At 42.2% G+C, this 25,462-nt stretch overlaps 1 protein-coding gene and 1 non-coding gene across 5 annotated transcripts in view; one reads left to right on the top strand and one right to left on the bottom strand.

The window, feature by feature from the left end:
- The window catches only part of MAP3K20 (mitogen-activated protein kinase kinase kinase 20), a 167,531-nt gene extending 144,645 nt beyond the window's left edge, over positions 1-22,886 (top strand). For all 4 annotated transcript variants that reach the window (XM_057746904.1, XM_057746907.1, XM_057746906.1 and 1 more), the window contains 4 exons: positions 11,358-11,474; positions 13,843-13,917; positions 17,248-17,398; positions 20,748-22,886. In XM_057746904.1, coding sequence (XP_057602887.1) covers positions 11,358-11,474; positions 13,843-13,917; positions 17,248-17,398; positions 20,748-21,445 — 1,041 coding nt within the window. In that variant the 3' untranslated portion in view covers positions 21,446-22,886. The remainder of the gene's footprint in view (positions 1-11,357; positions 11,475-13,842; positions 13,918-17,247; positions 17,399-20,747) is intronic.
- LOC130859692 (U6 spliceosomal RNA) lies at positions 16,635-16,741 on the bottom strand. The gene has a single exon (XR_009055256.1). It is a non-coding gene; the product is annotated as a U6 spliceosomal RNA (small nuclear RNA).
- Positions 22,887-25,462: the final 2,576 nt, after the last annotated feature.

Genomic DNA, 25,462 nt, shown 5'->3' with positions numbered 1-25,462 from the left:
GTTCCTCCCCGGGAGTCCCTACTTGGTTAGGGGCAGGTCCAGCCCAAGGCTAAACCATGGTGTCATACTGCTTCTTTTTGAAAAGTATGGGCTTCCCTGATGGCACAGTGGTTAAGAATCTGCCTGCCAATGCAGGGAACATGGGTTTGAGCCCTGGTCTGGGAGCAACCCCATGGTGTGGAGCAACTAAGCCCGCGAGCCACAACTACTGAAGCCTGTGCTCCGCAACAAGAGAAACCACCGCAATAAGAAGCCTGTGCACTGCAATGAAAAGTAGCCCCCGCTTGCCACAACTACAGAGAGCCTGCGAGGAGCAACAAAGACCCAATGCAGCCAATAAATTAAAAAGAGAAAAGTGTAATCATCCCTCAAAATAGGTGTACTGGTAATAAAAAGGCAAACATTTCTTCGGTCAGTTAATACTAAACTACCACTATTTTTGTTTCATGTGGAAAGTGCCTTGTGTTTTATAATCTAAGGCCTTTGACTTGCTACAGAAGGAAAGCAGCTTGCAGAATCTCAGGCAGCTTCATGCACTCCCCAGGGTGGCAACCACCCTTTTTTATTGAAATATTCAGCTGTGTAGAGTTTATTATTATATCTCTTATAAGCTCACCCGTCAGGAACATTGATTCTCAAATTGCCAAGGAATAAACTATCAAATCACCCAGCAGTTTTCTCACCGAGATCCTTTTGAGACTTTGTGTCATAAAAATTCAAAAGCAAAGCTAGGAGGGAACTCTCTGAGGAGCCGTCCATTCCTTGTGTGCGCTGGACAGTCACGTCCTCAGTCCGTTTTCTCCCTGGTGAGGCAAGGAAACCTGATTGAAGCTGGGCTCCCATGGGTCTAAGTGGATCACCCGCCGTGGAGAAGAGATGCGCTTAGGGAGAAGCCTGGGAAAAAACACCCTGACTCCAGTGAGCCTAACTGGCTTCCAGCCTCCAGCCACCTCCCTCCAGATGACCATCCCTTCTGATTTCCTTTTGAGAGGCATTTTGAAGGGGCAGGCAAACCAGGAAGAGAAAATAAGAGGGACGTTTGGAGGAGGTGGAAGCAGCACTAACTGGCCCATCCGAGTGTGAGGCTTTTCCGTCCCCCTCCCGCTCTGGCCCCCTCCTCCCACTCCGCACCTGTAGAAATTCAGTCAATAGTTCTGCTTCTCCAGTTGTTTCATCTATAGATTAAAAATGCTGCTTTTTACACATACTTCCCACTTACTATTGTGCTTTCATATCTTTATTAGATTGCTTTTAAAATGTGGCATTTAATAAACTTAATTGAATCTCCAGGCCCTTTCTCAAAGCACTATAAATATCAAAAACTGTCAAATAGGGCTTTTTTTCCCTATTGTGGAGTTTTTCTAAATGGATAGATAAACACAAATAAAATAACAGGGCACAGAGAAAAGGATCTTGTGAGGAAGTAAAACGCCAACACCTTTTGTAAATTTCAGAAGAACTAAAAGGCAGTGCTTTGCCTTACAATATGTCTCACGTTTATGAAAAATTCAGTGTAGGGAAGTTCATTTCCCATGACCAACTATTTTGGAGGGGAAAGATACACGTACACAAGCACATGTTTGTGTGCCTCAGTATAGGAGCTTGCGGTGGTAGGGTTCTGTAAGAAATACAAGTTTTGATTGACAGCAAAGGAGCAGATGCAGTTGAGAACTTGACCACATGACTTGCTGCCGATTTCTAATTAGCGCTGGTGATGTGCTTCATCAAACAAGTCAGGCAGCCTCCTCTAGAGCTAAAACAAAACTGGGAGAGGTGTCCAGTACATCTATGCTAATGGCTTGATAGTCATGTGTAGAAATGGCCTGCCAGAAGATGTCTAATAACTGAGGAAAACAGCCATGACTTGTAGTGTTTGCAGCTCTCCGTGATGTCAAGACTCCCACCATGGCCAATTTCAAATTGCCAGTCTGACATCACTGAACTTGAAGTTGGAAAGAGATGAAAGCAATCAGCTCTTGAGGACTGGCTCCAGCACAGGTTGGATCACTCTTGGTCTTCTTAATCAAGATTAGGAATTCCTTTCAAAATCATGAGTAGCAAGGAAGTAAACATGATGAAACATGGGTTTAAATAAATTACAAACACGTTATTGCAGGTTTCCAGCTATATTAAAATGTGTAGTTAGCTCGAAGAGAGCTCCAGGCTCCCAATGAACACGTTGTTGGCTTAAACCCCCTTGGGTGACTGTTGGCTCATACAGCTACACTGACCATAGTGTATGAGTCACAAGTTAGGATTTGAGTTTGTAAAAAGTAAGAATATAATTACAGAAACAGAGAAACAAAACTTAAATTTGTGACCGCCTTTTAAAACGGTTGTAACAGCCATCATTGGCGACTCCATGATGACAGGCACAGTTGTTGATAATGACAGAGATCTTTGCTTGTAGAAGCAAGTTTTGAAAAGTCTCTGGGGATCACTATAAGTTCTGCAGAGAGAAGGCCTCGATAACTCACAGTGACTTATTTATTCTGAACCCAAATTAGATCTTGAAAACAATCAACTGTAAAAGGACAGGTTATTTGAAATGAAATTAAAAGCACTACGTTAAAAAAGCAAAGAGGTATAACAACCACATCAACATTAGGATCTGGACTGAGAATAAACAATGCCTACTAACTAGGACAGTTTTGTTTTTTTTCCCCGAAATTGTATTTCTAAAAAAAAGAAAAAAATTTGTATTTCTTGGAGTCATTTCTGGAGACATGGGAGGTAGGAGAACTTAGTAGGCAGAAGAGCTGTTTTTGTATTTTGAGGGTCCTGGGTAGAAGTTTATTTGCAGCCCATTTCCCAATATTAAAAATATTTTAAGCATTAATGAGGTAAGCCAGGCCACTTTCTATATTGGTTAAGAAACCCAGTCTGAGATAGAATAGATTCTTAATTATTCAAAAATCAAGAGGAAGACTGACTATTCTTTCTTTCCAAGATGAATACCTAGTACCTTCCAATTTCAAATACAGTTTAAAAATAAATAAGCCCCTCCCAAACATGTCAACTAACATTTGCACCCTTTCAGGTAGTCAAGTGTGTCATGCATCCTGTGAAAGTATATCTCACTTGATTTATTTCACCTTATTTTAACATCATCCCTAAAGTCCTTTTTTCATACATAACTCAAATAATAACCCCCCAAAAGGCAACAGAACAACCTCATCTCCACTGGTGTCTAGTTGGCACCAGGCTGCCCTGACCTTAGACACGAGCCATTGTTAAGCGTATAACGCATTTACATATTTTGCAATAAAACATCAGTTATTTGCATTACTGTGTCAAGTTTTATTTGATTCTTTCACCTAAAAATGACTCATTTTCCTTTCTTGTATTTTAAAAACCAACTACTCTAAGCTTGTTTGAGAATAATCAAAAATTGCCCATTTAGCTAGAAGTCATTTTCTTTTCAAAAGGCAAATGTTATTTAATCTTTCAGCTGTTCATTGTGCCATCATAAATACTTTCTTTTCAGCACAGTTGTGGGGACTGAAATGAGCCCACTAATTGCCTCCCATTTCGACTGACATGTGGTGGTTTAGTGGAAAGAGAACACAGCAGGGAGAAGGAAATAGGAGGCTGAGAAAATGAGAGCTAATTATTTTCACTGCCTCATGTCAGGCTCTGTGTCAGCCTTGTTTTTACAAACTGGAAGGTTTAGCACTAAATAAAACAAACTGGCGTCATGTTTTTATATACTGGCAGTGTCATGGAAGCAGCTGCACATCTCAAAGACAATATAATGCCTGCGTTCGCATGGACACCATCTGACAGACACTGTGAGCCACGGCTAATGAGGACATCACAGTGGTGCCAAGTGAAAGGTGCTGAATTATGTATGATTCTTCATCAGTACAGCAATAGTCCTGTACATCATTATGAGACATTGTTTTGCTGGAGAGATTAAAACATTCTTAGTTCCAGACCCTGCAACCTATATGCGCTGAAAGAGGTTATTAATGGAATTTTTAGGGAGAGTTTCTTGTGGATTTCTTTTGGGTTGAAAAACAAATCTCGTGGGACAAAGCCGTGGTGGGTCACGACACTGTATAGATAAAGAAGAGAAGCAAATTAACCATACCTGCATTATCTTCCTTTTAAAGGCAGCATAATAAAACAGAGTGTAGCAGGGTTATACATAATGATAAATAACCCAGGTGCTATCACGGAATGTTCCACTCTCCTGCCTTTAAAACAGCAGGTTTCAGCAGCTGAGCGAGATAATAGCAATGCATGTAAAGGAGCCTTCGGAAGCCTAAATCATCAGCATCTTACTACTTTCAATACCAGCATGACCAACATTTCTATCGTATTTTTATTTCATCTTGTATGACTTCTTACATTTCAAAATAGTCAGTCGCCTGCTATGAGACTGTTTCCCTTTTTTCCCTCCTCTTGAAACTTAAAAAGTTTCTTCCGACCTCTGTATTTTAGATTTTAAAATGTCTCCCCAGTACAGGCCTTTTTTTAAGGTGGAAGGGCCTCTTTGCTAGAATCCTGGGCATTCTCTGGTGATTTTACTTTTTCTCTGGTCATGGGGTACGGGTGGGGTGGCAAAGGGGATTTTAAAAGCCAGAGTCTCCTCCCTTAGACTGGGTATGCCCAGTGCAGCTATGTGAACTTGCTGCAAATCTCTACACTTTCTGAGCCTCAGTCTGCTCATCTGTAACCTGGGGGCAGTGCTATCTATAACAGGGTAAGGCAGTGGGGAGTAAATAAGAATCTCGAAAACATTATGCCTAGTGAAAGGAGCCAGACATATAAAGTGCATACTATAAAATCCCAATTTTGTGAAGTTTTAGAGCAGGCAAAATTAATCTACGGTGGTAGAAACTGAAACAGTGGCTACCCCTGATTGTGGAGGAGGTATCAACCGGGAAAGGGCATGAGGGAAATTTCTAGGCTAGTGGAATGTCTCACCTGTTTGGATAATTACATTGGTGTATACATTTGTTAAAATTCATTGAACTGTACACTTAAAAATCTGTACACACAGGACTTCCCTGGTGGTCCAGTGCTTAAGACTCTGCCCTTCCACTGCAGGGGGCGAAGGTTTGATCCCTGGTTGGGGAAGTTCTGCATGCCCACAGTATGACCACAAACACACACACACACAAACAGAACCTGCACACTTTATTGTATGCAAATTATACCTCAATAAGAAATACATTTAAAAAATTTTAATATCTGTAACCTTCAGGTAATGGTCATCTATAGGCGCTTTAAAGCCCAACGTGGTGGTCTGTTTCCTTCTCAAATGTCTGGAATAGTCTTGGCCCTAGATTTTTAAAGGTTTACCTGTAACGTTCATGTTTGCAATAACATTTTGGTAGGAAAAAGAAAATAGAAAGAGAGGTTGTTGTTTCTGAATTGCCCAGAACTTAAAATAATATTTAAGTATAATTTTTGTGCTAACTTCAATCACTTTTTTTATTTAGAAAATTTACCTCTATCTTGATTTAGTTCTTTTTATTTCTTTTCTTCCTTCCTTCTTTCTCTCTCTTTCTTTCTTTCCCCCTTTCTGTGGGCGGGAGAAGGGATGTGTATGTTTGGCATCACATATATTAGCCTAGAACTCCAAAGGATTTTAAACAGTTTGCAGAGAATGTAATAGTGATTTCTCACAAAGAGATATTTAATTTAGCATTAACTGAGTGTTGTTTAGGATGTTATCTTCACAGTGTAAGAGTTTCTGTTTTACTTGGTCAGTAATCTTAATTCAGAAAATTTTTTCACATCATTGGCAATGCTGAAGCAGTTCAAATGGAATGCTTTCTCATCCTCCGTTAACCACACACTTGCTCCTAAAATTATCCAGGTTTTCAGCTCCTGAAATGGTGCATATCCTAGGCACTCAACAGAATTGTCATTTTCTCATCAGTTTCCAATGCAAAAATCCCCCTCTTCCCAACAGAATCCCATCCGTTTCTTGTAGACGTGCACTGAGGGGCAGATTGTCTAGCTAGTAGAAAGATTTGGATAGCTGTTCTTTGCAATTCAGCTTCAGTGAAGAACTTTTCGGGGCTTCTGCTCCTGCGTCACTGCCTTTTCCCTATGGATTAGTAATTAGCACTCCCCAGAGACATGCAAGGTACAAATCTGAACAGTGGGAATGTCCTCCTGGATGGGAATCTAGTTATGAAATAAAAATCCATGGTAGTCAGGACCTGCCCCGTGATTTTGCTTGTGCAAACAGACAGGAGAAGGTTGTTTCTGCTTTGGAAAATAGCAGTCCTGCCTAGCCACAAAGCCTAAGCCAGGGCTGGAGGGAAGTGCTTGTCATTCCAGATCCTGGCCCAGTCAGTCAAGAAAAGACGCTTACAAACAGTGGAGTGGCACCACATACACTTTTAACAACGATCTTTTTCAACAAAGGAGGGGGAAATTGGCTATGTTGGACTCACTGGAGACTCAGTATTTCAGTCTCTGCCATGGGGTCCTATAAAGAAACTCACCAAGATAATTCGGACTACTTGTTGACTTTGGAAGGTGGAACTCCTCTGTACTGTCGTTCTTACTTTAGTTAACCCATAACAAGGAAAGTTGAGGCTTCAGAAAAGACTGAGGGGAAACCTGCTCTTCATAGCACAATAGGCACCCTTGGTTTAGTTCTGAACTCCAGCACTTGCTCTCTGTGTGATCTTGGTCAAATTACTCTGTGCTTCAGTTTCCTCATCCAAGATAAGGCTCTCTAGCTATCATTCACATTTCAAAGCCATTGTCCCTCCGGACATCTGCTAGTTTCCGTTGTTAGGGCCACATTAGGAAACAGGAAAGGGCAGAGTTGGTGTTATCTACTCCATCTATGTAAGAAGATGTAAGTTTCTTCCTTCTACTTATTTCATAAAAGCAGTCGTTATGTTGCCAGTCGGCTGCACCTTCCTTTTTCCAACACTGATCAGTCCCTGACACCAGAGTTAGTCAGTGCCCTCTAGATCCCCAAACTGCTGCCCAAGGAAGAGGCTTTGACCCAGCCTGTCCACTCTGTTCTAGACACTCTTTGAACCTTCCTGCCTCACTTAGCTCCTGGCCCATTCCCTTAGATGGGTGCTAGAAGACGGGCTGGCTAATGTGATAACTGATTGGAGCTCTGTTGGTGGCCAATATTGGGAACAATAGTAACTACTTCTTTGGGGGGCTCCTAATTGGGCTCTGGCACAGTGCTGGGTATTTCATTTACATGATCTCCTTTAGTCCAAATACAACAACCCACTCATAATTGAAGAACACTGAGATTCAGACAGGTTATATAACTTGGCTGAGGTTGGGGGGCAAGTGGCAAAGCTGGGATTCCAGCTCACGTAGCTGGACTTTCAACTTTGATCTTTCACCTCACCCCTCTCTTGCTCCCCCAGGACTGGCTCCGTGTATGATCCTTTTCTATACTGTTTCCATTTTAATAGGAATCCTCAGCACCTTAAATCCAATGAGTGAATGACCGAACCACCGCAGACTGCCAGAGGTGAAATGATTTTGGGGAAAAGGAGTCCTTTGAGGCCCCCATGGGCTCTCTCAGAATACAGAGTTGTCTGCTTTTGATTTCTGCCTGTCAGGATCGAGAGTTGTCCGCAGACGTCCAAAGGGACGCTTGAATGTTTCCCTCTCAAAAATCAATACCCACATTTCTGTCATTCACATCAAGCCAAAATCAATAGTTCACCCTGGTGAAAGTGGATGGTTCTTAAGTCGGAGCCTATATTCCCACTCTCTGGTCCCAATCACCACCAAGAAACTGAAAAGCTAGTAATGGTGCTTGTAAAATTCTATATCGGCTCATAAGTATGCAGAATTGTTGTTTTTAGTGATATTATTGACGCTTTAACGCCTCTTATTCATATGAAAACGTTTCCAATGATCAGTTGGTTAAGAACCCGATACGCGGTGTCCCATCTGCAATCGGGTCCTGTGGAATTCAAGAAATTGTTTAAATCCTGGGAGTTGTGGAGATTGCTCTTGGACACCTTTGGCTCACCCAGTAACAAAAATGCCAGGCACACCTTAGGGTAATTTAACATTGAGTAGAATTTAAAGAATTCCATGACTTTATTTGTAGATCGCTTTTCTTAACTCGTCAACAATAAAATCATAGGTGCCCTGAAAATACCCAGGAGTTACATCAGGGTCTTGACACGTTCTCATTTGGGTGAATGCTGCATATTTCCTTTCTTTCTCTCCCAGCTTTGTAGCAATCAGTGCCTGCTTTTTAATGAAGGGATAGTGCCTCGTTGTCTTATCACTTCTCTGATTATAGTTTTATGGCTTCTGTAGCTATCTTCTTTTATGGTTCTGGTAAAGGCTTTCTTTCAGTTAAGAGGAAAAGAATTAAAAAAATAAAAGGTCTGTAACCCTATATGTAGATCCTGTTTCTCCACATTGGCCTTTAGGGAACAAAGAAGCTGGGGCTGTAGGGGAGGACCTGTGGCCACTTGGTCACAGTTTTTGGTTGTATTAGCAAAGTCTCCTCTGGTCCCACTCCTTCCACAGCTGGTCCCATTCTGGAGCTCTGACAACCATCCAGTGAGTCTGTCCTGCCACCTCCCAGTTGCCCTTCCCTATTGGTATCTCCTCCAACTTTGGAGACAGGCAGCCTTGTGCGTTTCTAATCCCATCTCCACTACTTCTTGGCTAGGAAAAATCTAGAAAAATTCCTTAATTTGTCTAAGCCTCATTTTTCTCACCTGCCTGATGGGAAAATAAAGTTAACTTGCAGGGTCATTATGGATATCAAATAAAAGAGCACAGTGTAAGGACCCAGCAAGATGCCCAGAGCACAGTAAGCACTCCACAGCTTGGTTCCCTCCCGTCAGCCCGCTCTCCACGCAGGGCTCCCCTGAGCCTGTGCTCCGCAGGGCTGATGGGGGCCTGAGGTCACGGAGGTGAAACCAAGGGGACTGGGCATTTGCACCACAGTTCAAGGTCTTTTAACTGTGCTTTTGACTAACTTCATTCTAAAACTTGACAGGCACATGAAACAGAACTGAGTCCACTCATCTTTTCTAAGGCTTTTTATTCCAGCCACTGCCTTTAGGAGGCTCTTGCTGTTTCAGAAGAGAGCAATCATGACTCCAAAGAGTCATTATCCTGCCCAGTTATCTCAGGGCTCACGTTGCCAGGGTAGCAGTGGCTCCAAAACAAAGAAATACGGAGAGATTTGTCAATCCTGAGTGACTACTTTGACGTGTGTGAGCCAAGAGCTAGGTTTTCACGTTACTGCACAGACCTTTTCCTTCACTAACTGGCTCTCCATTTTGTGAATGTGGCTGGGCAGAGAGGGGCCCTCCCCTCAGGCCTGGGCCCTTCTTGGTTCTGCAATTCATCTAGAAGCTTTCCGAAAATGCGCCTCCCCCCGCCCCCCCAGCTTCCTGTTAAAGCCAACAGGTTTTCAGCAACTCCTTTGTTAGTGTTCTTCCGTAATAACTGTGTCTGAGCTTGCTCAGGGAACATTCCAGGTCTGCTTGTGTGAGAGCATGTTCTGGTTTCAGCACGTAAGGTGCTCAGTGCATTTTCCATAATCTCTCAGAATTCTTTATTTTTCAAATAATGTAAGAGAGAAGATGAATTTATGATCCAGGGGTCAAATTTGGTGCACGGGCATGGGTTTCTTTTTCCTTTTAATTGCACACACAGTGTTTATCCCCCAACATTTTTATTATTAAAGTTTTCATACAGCAAAGTTGAAAAAATTTTATTGGAATTCTTGTATAATTGCCTCCTGGATTCAAGCATCAGCATTTTATTCTATTTGCTTTATTACGTATCTGTCCACCTCTCTATCCTCTTAACCCCTGTTTTTTGATGCATTTCAAAGTAATTTGTAGCTATCTGTACACTTTCTCCTAAATACTTTAGTGTGCTAGAGTTCAGTAAGAAATTCACATACCCGAAGTATACATTTGTTGAGTTTTAATAAATGCATACACCTATATAAACCAAACCACTATCAATAGAGTATTACACCCCCAGAAAGTCCTCTCATGTCCCTTCCCAGCCAATCGCCACCTGCTGAATAACCACTTTTCTGAATATTTTTCCACTGTAGGTTGGTTTTGTCTGTTCTAGAAATTCATGTATATGAAGCCTTAGTTCGTTCTTTTGATACAAGATTTCACTCTTTGTAATGCTTTTGCAATTTATCTGTTATTGCATGCATCAGTAATTTGTTCCTTTGTATTGCTAAGTAATATTCCATTCTATGAAAATACCACAGTCTACCCAGTTCTGCTGTTGATCAACACTTGGCCTGTTTCCAGTTTTTTAGCTTTTGTGATAAAGCTGCTCCGAACAATATTGTACAAGTCTTTTTTCATGTCACTTGGGTAAATACTTAGGAGTAGAATATCTGGGTCATTGAGTATGTATATGTGTAGTTTTTTAATAAATTGCCAAAACTTTTCCCAAAGTGATCTTGCCATTTACACTCCAACCAACCATCCAGTAGCTAGCTCCAAATCACAGCCAACATTTGCTGTTATCAGTCTTCGCCACCTGGTAGGTGTAGAGTGGTATCTCAGGGTGGTTTTAATTTACGTTCCCATGGTGACTAATGGTGTAGAGCACTCTTTCATTATACCGTGCTTTTACTGAAAATTTAAGTAACATACCATCATTAAAAAAAAAATCAACAGGTTTCATATAAGAATCAGATATCCAACTTTTCATAAGACATTAAAAGACCTAGCAAGACTAGGCTCATATTCCCACATGGGAACAATCAACAGAAGCTGAGTGGTGGCTTTTCCTTTAGGGCAGTTCCCCTTTGCAGTCCAGAGTCCCTAACCCTTCCCGTGACCCCCTCCCCACCAATGCTTGGCCAATGATCCATTGCCATACATCCTCACATTTCCTGTTAAGAAGAAAGGGAGCTATTTCTCGCACCCATGTCATTATCAATACTGGAAAAGTGAAAGGTAGATCAAGAGGGTCTTATATTTCAAAAAAAGTGAGAAGACCACATTTCTTTGTGTCAATGGAGAAATATCGCTACAATGTTTAATATGTAAAGTAAATGGGTCTATTTCGAAAGATGACAATTTAAGGCTCTAAAATGAAACTGCCTGGCTTTGCTCATTTTTTATCTGCCCGACCCCTTTAGGATGTGGAGTTTGCAACTCCTATAATAGAACACTTAGATTAGTAAATGGTGTCTCAAGACTGCCCCACCTGGGGGTTATCAGATATAGAAAGTGATCTAATTTCATGTCCTTTTATTGATAAAGGAAAAAAAAAAAAAAAAAACCCACTCCAGGAATACTTCATTTAGAATACTTCATGTGTTATAAAACATTGAGACTAAAAGAAAAATTGCTTTACTTTCTCAAATTATGTAATTTTTCTTTTAATTCCAGGATTGTAAGTGGAAAATGTATATGGAGATGGATGGGGATGAAATTGCAATAACCTACATCAAAGATGTGACATTCAACACTAACCTACCTGATGCGGAGATTTTAAAGATGACAAAGGTAGGGTTCTATTTACGGCTTAAAAGCTTTTTTGAATTCACAGATATCAAACAAAGACATTAAAATACCCCAGCAGTGTGCTTTTGTGTTTGTGACGCTCATACCAGCTCAGCCTCAAGCTGGCTGTTGAAAGGCACATTTTATTTAGCAGATTGAGATCATAATAGTTTTTTGTTAAAATTCCACTTATGCTATAACTAAAAAGTACTAGAAAAAAGTGTCATTTAATTTTTTTTAACTTTCTTCTACATTTCTTTATGTGTATCCTGTCATTTATTAAAGGAAAGAAAATGCTAATGATGTAAATATTTGCCTCGAATTTTGGGTTATTTTAAACTTTTAAAAACTTGTCGGGAGAAAGGCTCTCTTGGTGGCGTTGAATTTCTTGAGGGACTGAGATGAGATTATTCAGGAGGCACACGTTGAAGTCTTCACGGCTTCCTTGAGTTCACACCTATGAATTCCCGGAGTGGCCAGAGAGCATCTTACTACTTTGGAGTCAGTGGTAGAAGCACGCCCATTAAAACACTGAAGACGGACTTAGAGAAATGCTTAGCTTCCCCGCAAAATGGAAAAACATCAAACCTGTCCAGTCATACTGAAAAAATACAAGACTTCAATTGTGGAAGGTCAACAACTCAGGTAAATAACCACGATGTCAATAGGACAGTCGCTCTAAACATCACATAAGCCATTAACTCTCCTACGCTGCTGACTGTGTATTTGGTTTCAGGGAAGAAAATGGGGCTGGCAGCAAACAGCCACAGTGGGGAAGGAAAAAGAGTCTTCAAAGCCACAGAATTAGACTTGTAAACGTGTTCCCTTCCCAGGCATAAGATTGCTAACCCTCCCCCGCCCCCAGTCTTTTTAATCTACAAGCATATGCATCAAGTAGATTGCTTTGATATTCCTTGTTGGATTGCCCTGAGTAACTGGAAGTTATGCAATTTATCTGTAAAGGTTATGACCTGCTGTCACCTTTCCTTTTTTCTGTTGGGACAGACTATGTTTTGGTCTCTTGGAGACGAGAGACACACTTTCTCTTTCCTCCCCACCTGTGCCGTGTCTGGTTGCCGCCAGTTGTTTGTGGCTTCACTGTCACTGAGAAGCAAGTCATTGCCTGCTAACGGAAGGAAGTCACTCAGAGTAAAAATAACAGGGTGGAGGTATAAAGCTGAATACAGGTGTTTCTGTTCTGAGGCCATATGTGCATTCCAGAGGAACCATATCTTCTGCAAAATCACATGCCCACATTAACAGGACTTATGGGGAAAATACGATTTGGGGGGGGGGGGCCACTCAAAATCTGTAGAACTTTTTAACTTCAACAGAAATATTAAAAATCCTAATTAAGGAAGGAAAAAAAACAAAATAGGGACGATTGATTCTTGTCCCAGGAGAGACTAGAAGTTGACTTTGTCACAAACTCTGCTAGCTCCCGTCCGTTCCTCTAAGGGCCCATTCATCTTTTCTAAAAATCATTTACTGTCCTCCGAGAGGCCTACATCCCCCTCTTCCCCTTTCTCTATAAAGATGGCATTTAATCCTGAATTCTTTGAGTTACTCGTTTTTCCCTGGGTATCTCCCATGTATACATGAAGCATACATGTTAATAAACGTCTCTTTGTTTTTCTCCTGTTTAAAAAGCAAACAAAAAGCCCACTTAAATCTCTACCACATTTGTTTTGTACCAGTCTCATGGCCAGTCCATCATTTGCAACCTTAAACCTGGAATGGTGGCTCGGGCCTGGGAAGAGAGTGCAGATTCACTTCTAATAAAGACCATTTTCCTCAAACTTCAAATAGGATCCAAGGCATAGGCTTCTTCATTACTCATTTAATATAGTGGTGAAATGTCTCCCCGGTTTCGTCTGCACCCACAGCGTTGCTGGGTAGCCTGATATAGCCAGAAAGCAGAGCAGTTATGAAACCGCTAAACCAGCTACTGCTTGCGCCAAAAAAAAGGCACTTTAGGGTCTTCTTAGGTTGTTAAGGCTTTCTCTTAATTGTGAGAAAGCTTTCTGCTGAGGCTTCCAGACATTAGCTTGAGTTAATGACCTAATGATAGGACTGAGAGATGTACTGGAAGAAAACAAAGGCTGTGGGACACAGGACTAGCTGTTTACAAACATATGAAAGGACGTCTTATGAAAACCAAACCCACAAACATGAGACATTAGCATGTGGTGCATAATCACATGTGAACCAACATGACTTTCCAAACAGCCCGACATCATGGCTTTCATGACAACCTGATATCACATCCTATTTGCCAATTGCGTGTGGCACAGCTGGCCTCCAGGAAACCTATGCTGTAGGAGGGCAAGCGTATCACAGCACTACACCCATCCCAACTTTTGTTTTTCAGCCCCCGTTTGTGATGGAGAAGTGGATTATAGGCATAATGGAAAATCAGACTGTAGAATGCACCGTCACATATGAGGTAAGCTCGGTGGGGGAGGTGGCGAGGCTGTTGGCTTCACCATCAGTTTCTCTGTAGGGATTTATTTGCTCCCTCAGTGTGCTTAAAATTTATTGGAAGAGAAACTATTTAACAAACATGCATATGGGAAGGTCAAGATGATTATTCTAACAAAAGTGTTGGGAAGGATTGAGAACAGGATATACTTACCCAGAGATTGAGGTAGTAATTCATCATTCATCAGTTAATGATTGAGCACCTTCTGCATACCAGGAATGTATGTGTGAGTTACTGGGGATACGAAACAGTGACCGAAACAGAGCTCTGCCTTCTTGGTGCTTAGAGTCTAGGGGTGAGGGTAGATCAGTGATTCTTCACAAGGACAGAGTACAACTTCTACTACCATCTGGGGGGATCTACTATCAAAACCAGATTCCATATATTTTATATATGGAAAAGTAGAAAGGCGTATACTTTAGAAAAAGGTGCTATTAAAATTAAAGTTCGGCACTTCGCTGGTGGCTCAGTGGATGGGACTCTCCACTCCCAATGCAGGGGGCCCAGGTTCAATCCCTGGTTAGGAAACGAGATCCCACATGCATGCCACAACTAAGAGTTTGCATGCCCCAACTAAGGAGCTGGCAAGCCCCAACTAAAAAGTCTACCTACTGCAACTAAGGAGCCCGTCTGCCACAACTAAGACCCAGTGAAACCAAATAAAATTAATTAACCTAAAAATTAAAATTCGTATATTTAGCAAATACCTACCAACACGTACCGTTCCGTGGTTAGGAGAGACTAAATCTATACTCTCTCGAGGTTTATATATACTCCAGTAGGGGAGAGACAGATAATAAAGAGGTCACAGATAAATAAGTAATGTCAGAGTGGTAAATGAGAACCAGAAAATAGTGAGACGTGGGGCCTTAGATTGGGTGGTCATGGAAGGCTCCTGCTCTGTGGAAAGGCAACCAGGGACAGCAGAGGAAGGACACGTGCAAGTTCCTGAAGCACAGAGGATGTTTCAAGGCTAGAGAGGTGGGCGGTGAGGCCAAGCATAGAGCCTCCCGGGGCCACGGTGAGGAGTCTGGATTTACTGTAAGCCCATGGGAAGCCAGTAGGTGTTTCAGGCAGTCTGCTGCTTCAGAGGATCTCATTATGTGTTAAAAATCAGCAAGATATTCACGGTGGTGAGACAGTCCACTCCATGAGGCGGAGAGACCCTGTGGGAACAGGGTCAAGGGCAGCAGTTCTAGCAGTCTCGGCACACGTGGAGATATTTGCGTGCAGCTACCTTCAATAGGAACGCCCTTCATTCATTTACTCACTTAATTCATCCAAGAAACATTTAATAAGGACTTACCATGACCTAGGCACTGTAAGAGAAGCTTATACTTGTGTTATCTCATTAACCTTGTGCAAATACTCAAAAATAGGGAGCTTCATCTGGTAGCTAGGAAAAATGGGCTTGGAGGGATGAAAGGCCGTCCTGAGGTTTGGGGTAGTCAGGGAGAGTTTGTGGAGTCACACCCAGGTCCTCTGACTATGAATACAGTTTCCACTCTCCCTGTTTTATCTGTTCCCTTCCCAGCAGTAAGGTGAGGGAAGTCAGCCTCAAATGGGACTTTGTGCGCTGCTGCATTGAGATGGTCTTCTGCGCTGCCACGGTTGAGCTTTTTAACATGAGAAATCCAAACCCTGGCTGGTTCACTTATCCAGGGTAACCCGATGCTGGAAGCCAGTTAGGATGACAGCAATGATTTATCCTCACCAGCCAGGATGTACTGCCTGTCGGGGACGAGGCACCTGAGCAATATCATTAATTGTCAAAATGTTGCCTGCAGGGCTCAGAACCTAAATAAAAGAAGTTGATCAGTCTTGAGGAACTTGGAATCTGGACTATTCTAGAACCTGTTGACCAGCCCCCACTGCTAAGCAAAAGCCCTCTTTTTAAACATATACCATAATGTTCATTGCAGCACTGTTTACAATAGCCAGGACATGGAAACAACCTAAATGCCCATCAACAGATGAATGGATAAAGAGGATGTGGCACATATATACAATGGAATATTACTCAGCCATAAAAAGAATGAAATTGAGTTATATGTAGTGAGGTGGATAGACCTAGAGTCTGTCATACAGAGCGAAGTAAGCCAGAAAGAGAAAAACAAATACCGTATGCTAACTCATATATACGGAATCTAAAAAAATGGTACTGATGAACCCAGTGACAGGGCAAGAATAAAGATGCAGATGTAGAGAACGGATGTGAGGACAAGGGGGGGCGGGGTGGTGAAGGGGAAGCTGGGACGAAGTGAGAGATGAAGCGTTGACATATATACACTACCAAATGTAAAATAGATAGCTAGTGGGAAGCTGCTGCATAACATAGGGAGATCAACTTGATGATGGGTGATGACTTAGAGAGCCAGGACAGGGAGGGTGGGAGGGAGTCACGGGAGGGAGGGGATAGGGGGATATGTGTATAAATACAGCTGATTCACTTTGGTGTACCTCAAAAATTGGTACAAGAGTGTAAGGCAAATATATTCCAATAAAGAGCTTTAAAAAAAAAAAAGCCCTCTTTTTAGTAACTGGACAGTCATAACAGCCAATTGTCATCTCTACCTGCTTTAGCTCTGGAGACACACCACACCAGATTCCTTTTTTTTTCTTTTTTTTAAGCATCGTTATTCTTATGTACTGAAAATGTCCAATTTAAAAGTCTTCAGAAAAAAAACATGGAACGCTGTACACATTTGCATGTCATCCTCACGCAGGAGCCGTGCTCATCTTCTCTGCATCGCTCCAGTTTTAGTATGTGTGCTGCCCAAGCGAGCACCCAAATTCTTTTCCTCTCTTCCTGTCTTCCCCTGCCTCTTCTGCCTCTCCTTCCTCCTCCTTCTCAGACTCCACGATCATATGCTACTTGTGTCTGTAACAGTCACTTCAGGGGTTTTAAAAAATACATATTTTCATAACCTTATCAAATCCTGAGAGGCTCTTCAATCTAGCCAGATTTGTGACACCTGGTGAGAAGCGGCGGTCACAGGACAAAGAAAGTGGTGTGTCTTGATCTGGGGGGTAATGAGTCCCACCAACCCACCCACACTCACCCAGTTACCCAGGATGATCACAGGCAGTCCTGGGCAAAATAGTGGTCAGATTTTTATTTATTCAGATTATCATATTGAGGCAAACCACGCACTTGTCTTACCTCGTGCATCGTGGTCGTGTTCTAAGGAGTGACACTAGAGGGATGTGATAATCTCATTTCCTTTCCTTCCTGTTTGATAAGCATGTGTATATTTGGTTGTGGGTTTCTCTCCCTTTTTTTTTTTTAAACAGAGTGATGTTAGAGCTCCAAAAAGCACTAAACACATCCATTCGATTCAGTGGAGTAGAACGAAACCTCAGGATGAAGTGAAAACCCTCCAGCTTGCCATCCAGACGTTATTCCCCAACTCAGAGGGCAACCCCCGAAGCAGGTCTGACTCAAGTAAGTTAGCTGTGCCCTCGACGGGTTCCAAAATGGAAGTGGCAGATTCTCACACCAGGGATAAGGGCCAGTCTGTAAATTTATATAGATTTCTTTTTTTTTCCCCTTCGGCTGAGTGTGCATTTTGTGGGATCTTATTATTTTCCCCATCAGGGATTAAACCCCGGCCACCTACAGTGGAATCACGGAGTCCTAACCACTGGACAGCCAGGGAATTCCCAATATAGATTTCTAATATCATACTTCCTTCTATTTTTAGAATATTGGTTTTATAAACAGATTATACAGAAAGTAGTATTTATGGGCTTGGAAATAGCATATTATAATAAAGTTCAATATTTGAGTAACTATCATAAAAGATGAAAACTAATGATTATGTTCTGTTGGTAAATAAAAATGTGTGTATATTTATACACATATATATTTAGTTTCCGCAATTGTAGATAAAGATAAGAATCATCTTCCATGTCCAGTAAACATTCCTATGAAATCACCACTATGACTGGGGCAACCTCTTGAGTCCTGAACACCACGCATCCCTCAAAGCAAAAGAATGACAGGGGAAGGGAGGGAGGGGGAAGATAAAAGGAAGGGAGGAAGGAAGGGAGGATAGAGAAACAGAGACATGAAATGCATATGCTGGGTAGTGGTGATAGTAATTATAGATGCTGTAAAGAAATCACTTAGAAATAACATAGAGCAGCGGTCCCCAACATTTTTGGAGCTAGGGACTGGTTTTGTGGAAGACAGTTTTTCTACAGAATGGCAGGGGGTGGTTCAGGTGGCAATGGGAGTGATGCGGAGCGATGCGGAGCTGCAGATGAAGCTTCACTCGCTGGCCCGCCGCTCACCTCCTGCTGTGTGGCCCAGTTCCTAACAGGCCTCGCCCTGCTACCGGTCCACGGCCTCAGGGGTGGGGACCCCTAACGTAGAGGAAGGCAGGCTGACTTGCTGTTGAACTGGTCCTTATTTGGTAGCTTCAGGGAAGAAATTCTGACCTTCACCTTTGTAGGTGCAGAAACTCTAACACGACCCAGAGTCAGGCTAACAAACATGCGGGAGATGGATACGTAAACCCCCGTGCAAATCACTTTTCACCACGAGAAACATGCCTCCCCAGCAAACCAGAAACACATGTTTTCTGATCAGTGCCTCTTTTTCCCAATAAGAAAGTACACCTGAGAAGGCATAACAGAAGGTTCTTTGGTGGCATGGAAACAAAGTACCCTGCTGGCTAGTGTCGATGAGTTATGAATGCCTAGATTCTGTGTCCTCCACTGTAAGGACTGGCTTGCCAAGCAGACCAGGTGTTTTTATTTTTTATTTTTATTTATTTATTTTATAAATTTATTTATTTATTGGCTGTGTTAGGTCTTTGTTGCTGCACAGGGACTTTCTCTAGTTGCGACCAGCAGGGACTACTCTTTGTTGTGGTGTGTGGGCTCCTCATTGCGGTGGCTTCTCTTGTTGCGGAGCACAGGCTCTAGGTGCTCAGGCTTCAGTAGTTGCAGCACATGGACTCAATAGCTGTGGCTCACAAGCTTTAGGGCACAAGCTCAGTATTTGTGGCGCGGGGGCTTTGTTGCTCCGAGGCATGTGGGATCTTCCTGGGGCAGGGATTGAACCCGTGTCCCCTGCATTGGCAGGCAGATTCTTAACCACTGTGCCACCTAGGGAGTCCCAGACCAGGTGTTTTTAAATGCCCACCAGCCAGGGGGCCCAGGTTCCTGGGCAGTACTCTAAGCCCAACAAAAAATTCTTTGACAGCATGCTGGACCTGCCTTGTCTCGTCAGCATAGTTGATTTGGTTATTTTCTTTCTCTTTCTAAAGTTCTTAAACCACAGGTTTAATTACAATAAAATTTATTGTCTTCCTTAACTAGAAGTCCAGAGGTAGACTGGGCTCCAGCTGCGGTAAGATAAGCCCCTCCACCACTTAAGGATGAGAAGTGAATCTTTCCTTCTTTCCATTGTGCCATCTTCAATATGTTGCCTTTGCCCTCAGGCTAGCTCCTCTCGTGTTCACAGTCATCACATAAAGGTATGATAACGCCCACAGGAAATAAGAGGTCAGTCAATCCCTTCCCTGTTCTCCTGTTTTGGAGTGAGAAAGACCTGCTTAGAAACCCCTTGCAGACTACCTTTCAGGCCGCTTTGGCCAGAGCTGGGCACCTTGTTCATTCCTAACCATGGCGTCGCTACGTCCACAAAGTCTGCGTTAGACCCAGATTTGGTTGGTTTCCCCATGCACGTGGCTCCAAGGTGGGGGTTGGACACTAAACTAAATCAGGATTCTGTTGGGAGCTAAGACTTAAGAGAAGTCCAAATGAAGGGAAGAAGGCATTTGGTGGTTGAATGAAGCCTGTGAGGCGTGTCTGAACCCAGGAAGTCTCCTGTATCTGGATGCGTCCCTCACCTGAGAGGCGTGAGTCGCCTTGCAGAGCAGTGAGGGAGGCTGCTTGCTGGCAGAGGGAGGTGAGCGTGCTCTGTCCCTCTCCAGCAGCTCCATCAGCATGAGCAGAGCCAGAGGAGCTCAGGGAGGACACCAGGGAACTCGAGAATGTGGGCAAGTCAGGGCCTGGGGAAGACAGAAGATCCAAGGTGTGAGGGACTTGCTTATTCACAGAAATAGAGCTTACTGAATGGCTCCTGTTAACCATGTTCTTTTACCGTAGCTTCTTCCTGTTTGCCACGAAGCTTCATTTTTCATGCAGAAAACATTTCTTATTCCTGAACCTCAGGAATCTCTTCTCCTCTGGAGATATGAACTGTCTTTCTTCCAAACAATCTCTAGCTGTCTCAACCATTAGAACCCAATTTGTCTTATCTGTATTTAGGGTTCTTGAGCATTCAAAAGTGCTGGTCGGCAAAAAGCCTTTTGTTTACTTAACATGCCTCTGCCATCCAAAGACACATAAACACCAATTTCTAGAAGTGACAACATGGCTAAGTGGGAAGAAGATGGGATTTAGATGCAGAAGGACCTGAGGTTAGCTGAGTGACCGTGGGTCCAGTGAGTTCACCTCTCAAGCTTCAGTGTCCTCCATTATAGGATGATATTATTAGTATTGACCTGAGAAGATTTTCGGAGGGTTAAATGAGATACTATAAGAAAAGCCTTTGGAACAGGGTCAAGCATATAGCATAAATTCGGTGAGTACAAATGCCCTTATTTTTTTTAAGTATTTATAATAATAAAGGAAACATTCTTATACCTAGCTTAGAATTTCTATGAATGGTAAAGCTTAGAGCTTCCCAAATAGGCTTCAATTATCCCGAGACAGGCTTATGAATTAGGCATGCAGCTTTACCGTGGTTTCAAAGATGCTCGTTTCCATTTCTTCTGCAGGTGCTGATTGCCAGTGGCTGGATACTCTGAGGATGCGGCAGATTGCATCCAACACTTCCTTACAGCGCTCCCAGAGCAACCCTATCCTGGGGTCACAATTCTTCCCCTATTTAAATGACCAGGACTCCTACGCCGCAGCTGTGAAGCGGACCCAGGTGCCCATTAACTATCAACAGATTACACCTATAAACCAGTCCAGAAGCTCCTCTCCTTCTCAGTATGGACTGACCAAAAACTTCTCTTCTCTGCACCTCAACTCCAGGGATAGTGGCTTTTCCACGTTTAATGCTGACTCTTTAGAGAGGGGTCGATCCTCTGGCAGAAGCAGGAACAAATACGATCGTGCTAGCCTATCACTCAATTCTTCTCCCAGAGGAAGATACAGTGGAAAAAGTCAGCACTGCCCTCCTTCAAGAGAAAGATATTCTGGAAAATTCTGCAGGGTTTCTCAGTCAGCACTCAATACTCACCAGTCACCAGACTTCAAGAGAAACCCATACGCCTCCCATCAACCCAGGACCATCCCAGGGATGCCTTTGGGCACGGACACGGACTCACGAGCCAATGAGGAGGAAAGCAAAGTCAGCGAAGGGGGATGGACACGGGTGGAATACCGGAAAAAACCTCACAGGCCGTCTCCTGCCAAGACCAACAGAGAAAGACCCAGAGGAAACTTCCGTGGAAGGAGAACCTTTTGATGAATGCAGCTAGTCGAGCTTTTCCTGGCACGTTTTTTTTAATGTAACAGATTTTGATACTGTGCTGCCTTCCGTTAGAATTAACAAAAAGACAACGTTTCCATTTTTTGGAAATACCTTCTAAGTGAGACTATAGCCAAAGCAGGGCCCAGTTGTGGATGTTGGTTGTCCAGTGTAAGTCAGTCGGCTTCAATATAATTATACGTATTTTATTCCCCTAAATTAACATCTTGAGAGGAGGGGATATACCATTTTATTACCCTAGCCACTGCTGTTCTGGTTAGCAGGGCCTGGACTACAGTGAGGTTAGATGGAGAAACTTATCTCAAATGCGGTACTCATCTTGGGGGCAACATTTAAGGGAGAATCAAAAACCTCAGTAATCAACATAAATGAGATGCTAGTGCAATATTTAAATAAATGAATATTAATGCAAAAAATGTGTGAGAAAGCAAAAAATCAAAATTCTAGATAAAGGCAGGATAAGTATTACTGACTTTTCCTTTTGTCTAAGGCTCCAATATAGCTTGGCAAGACACTGTTACTGATCCTGTCTTTATATAAAATTCTGATGTTTTTTTCATCGTGTATTTTTTTGGCATTAATTTTCTTTTTTAAAAATATTGCATTAAAATATCATTTACCGTGATTGCTGAGGTGGGTTGTGTTTTTCGTTTCTGTTCTTTATATGCCCCCTTAAATTTTGTTCCCAAGGCAAGTGCCTCACTTGCCTTACCCAAGCTCCACACTGGTGGTTAGTATTTATTTTAGTAAGATACTTGGATTTTTATCACGGTCAGAGCTGAACTGATTTGGCTTGTCATTTTTAGGCAATAAAAAAGGTTATTGAACTTAATGTTGATTATGATGCCATATATCATTCCTTAAGACTCATCAGAAACCAAAGACTTAAATTGCCTAGGAGATTTGTGGTTCTTTCTTTCCCAAAGCTCCCAGGGACTGCCTTCGAATATTATTTTCTACATGTTGCCAAAGGAGGAGCAAAGAGGGGAAAACAGCGGTCCGTAAAGTCCTCTTGGGATGTCAGAACTCTCACATCTAAACGAAAACAGACAAAAAAGTACAGGATGATCACATCACAAGCTAAAAGCCAGAGGAATTTAAAATTACCAACATCCTTTTTAGAGCAAGACAGTACATACCATCCTGTAGCAAGAAAGCTGTAAGCAGCTGGGGGTAAAGAGGCGAATGGTACAGGTGGGAGGAAACTGCCTGCAGTTTAGGACAGGAATTGTGGGATCCAGCTTGGGACGTTCTTTATATGTTTGCAAATCAAAAAGTCAGATGGCAGCAAACGTATGATATGTCAAATGAATAAATGTTACTTTCAGTACCTTTTGATACTCTGTTCCACATTCACTATCCCTGAATATCAAGTGTCCTTTGGCCTGGATAGGATTCTCAGTGCTCTGTAGAAATCCACATGACACACTGGCAACTGGGGGGATGGCTGGGGGTGGGGGCGGGGGGGGCGCTAGTTCTCTTTTCATGGAAACCAGCGATCAAGTACGTGCGTATATTCCCAGAGTAACTGCCCTGCTCTAATGTGATGCTTGGGGCCTGGGGCTGGCAACTCTATTTGGGCAGCATTAAAGTCTAGGTTATAGGACATGACCTCTACCTGCGAGGGAAGCTATGACCTAAACGTCAACCCAACAACTCAGTTGTATAACTGTTGTTGTTTGCCATGTGCGTTTACAAGCAAAAGTGATGGGAAATGGTGCCATCAGACACCGAGGTCCTCTTTTCCACCATAGAGAACCAGCTGCTCTAAGATTTTGAGCTCCAACTGTGATCCTTTCTCACAAAGCTTGTATCAACCACAGTCTGTTTTCAATTATTTTTTCCCTCTGTCCTTTGTTCATGTTTAATTTTTTTTAAAGTAGACTAATACAAAGTATGCTGTCTTCATAGCATGCGGCTTCCACATAAGCAATAAAATATTTTTTTTTGATTGGAATTTCTGGATAAGTAGCTGAATGCAGCCTTAACTGGCTTACTCTGTTGGGAACACAAAGTGTGGCTCTAATTATTAAACAAAATGTGCATTCTGGGGAATTATTTAAGACTGGTTTAAGAGGTATTATGCCAATGATTGCTTGTTTCATGCTATTTCCCCTCTTCTGGCTTTCTTGGGAAATTTGTTAGAGAATCGAATCTGGTAATAAAGTGACTTAATGACGTCATCCCTAGTTAGGTGCAGTAGCTGACCACAAAGAGGTTATTCCAACAGTGCACAAAACTGACCACTTTGTAAGATCTCATGAAAAAATACTCGTCACCTCAATGCTCCCAGTCAAAACCAAAATAAGAACACCTGGAGTCTGCTTCTCGGTTGTAAAGAAATAATGAGAGTGGATGTCATTTTTTTTTCTAATGATGCTTATTTGCCAAAAATTTCTTGCCAGGTTGAAAGATGAATATAAGTCAAGAACAGAGCAAGGATTAACAGGACTTTTTCTTTTTGCCAGCAAGTTGAATCAGTCGCAAGAGGCTGAGGTTTATAACAACAACAAAACCAACAAACACCACCATAAAAAACCCTCCAGGGATATTTTAAAAGAAAGAAATTATACTGGGAATAAATTAAGAAAGTATCTCTTTGAATTGGGCACCTCTAAGTGTGGGATTGTGGTGGACACTCAGTGAGCTTCTGATCAAGTCTGTAACAGCTGAATCTACACTGGTTGCTACCAAAGAGGCAGCCATTACTCCAGGCATTGTCCAGACAAAGCAGGATGTTTTGCTCTTTGCACAGTCACTAGATTAGCAATTCTATAGAACTAACCTGAATAATTGAATATGTAAAGGAGAACTGAAGATTTATCAAGGATATTTTCAACCAATTCCTGAATATAGTTCATAAAAATAATAAAAATTAAACTGCTATTTTTTTTTCTTTTTGGCCACGCAGCAAGGTGTGCGGGATCTTAATTCCTTGACCAGGGATAGAACCTGCGCCCCCTGCAATGAAAGCACAGAGTCTTAACCGCTGGACCACCAAGGAAGTTCCTAAACTGCCATGTTTAAAAGTATTCACAGTAAAATTTAGAACAGTAAAATCTGAAATGGGACAATTGGATGAAGAAACAACTGCCACAAAAGACTCACAGTAGCAAAAGTAATAATTGGTAAAATTTGGTATGAACAACAAAAAAATTGATACATAAAATCTTCATTGTAAAACTTACACTGAAGAGAGCTGATCCCATGGGGGAGGGGAGCAACACAATAAAAAAATTAATATAAAAATAGGAAACAATTTTATTATGTTGGATAGAATTTCAAGGAATTAAATTGGCATAATGACATTCTTGACGTAAACGTTTCTCAGTAGTTGTAGAGCTCTGATCACAATATTTTATTCATAAATATAGAGTCAAAATGTCCTAGGGTCAAAACATCAAGATCAGGATGTCCAGTAGTTCAAAATGGCACGGTCAAAACATCCTGCACACAGCTCAGAGCATTCTGACTTAACTGCAACTGTTCCAATTCAGAAATACCAAATATTTTATAAGCCTTCTAAATATCTTCTCTATGATTTAGCAGCTCACCTCAACAAGTTGGTACAGACATAGCATGCTTCTGAAACTCTGGCTCTCAGAAACTGCTCAGTTACATGATTTGGTTGTGCCAGCTTGTTCAGGATGCAACATCACTGAAATTTAAATTAGAGACGCTGTAGTGAGGAGGCTTGTAAAATCTCTTGCCATCACTTGGATTTGAGAAGCTGCAGTTAAGCCAGGGTGGCCTGGGAAGTCAGAGCTTGAGACCTGGACCCAGCTCTGTCTATTTGCTATTCCTGGAACTGGTATATGAGATTGCAGAGGTGGAAAAAAATGCCACCTCCATGGTCAAAATTGCCAAGGCTTTAGCGTAGCAGGAACCAGTGACTCCTCACTCAATTGCCCTTTCCCTTTGACTTGCTGGCTGGCCGAATAATACAGGAGCAAATCAAGAGTTAAAGAGTGAAGTAGACTTGTGATCTCTTAG

Source organism: Hippopotamus amphibius, chromosome 8 (genome assembly GCF_030028045.1).
Source record: "Hippopotamus amphibius kiboko isolate mHipAmp2 chromosome 8, mHipAmp2.hap2, whole genome shotgun sequence".
Classification (NCBI taxonomy): domain Eukaryota; kingdom Metazoa; phylum Chordata; class Mammalia; order Artiodactyla; family Hippopotamidae; genus Hippopotamus; species Hippopotamus amphibius.
Note: the sequence above shows the minus strand (reverse complement) of the source record. Positions and strands in the feature narration are given on the sequence as shown.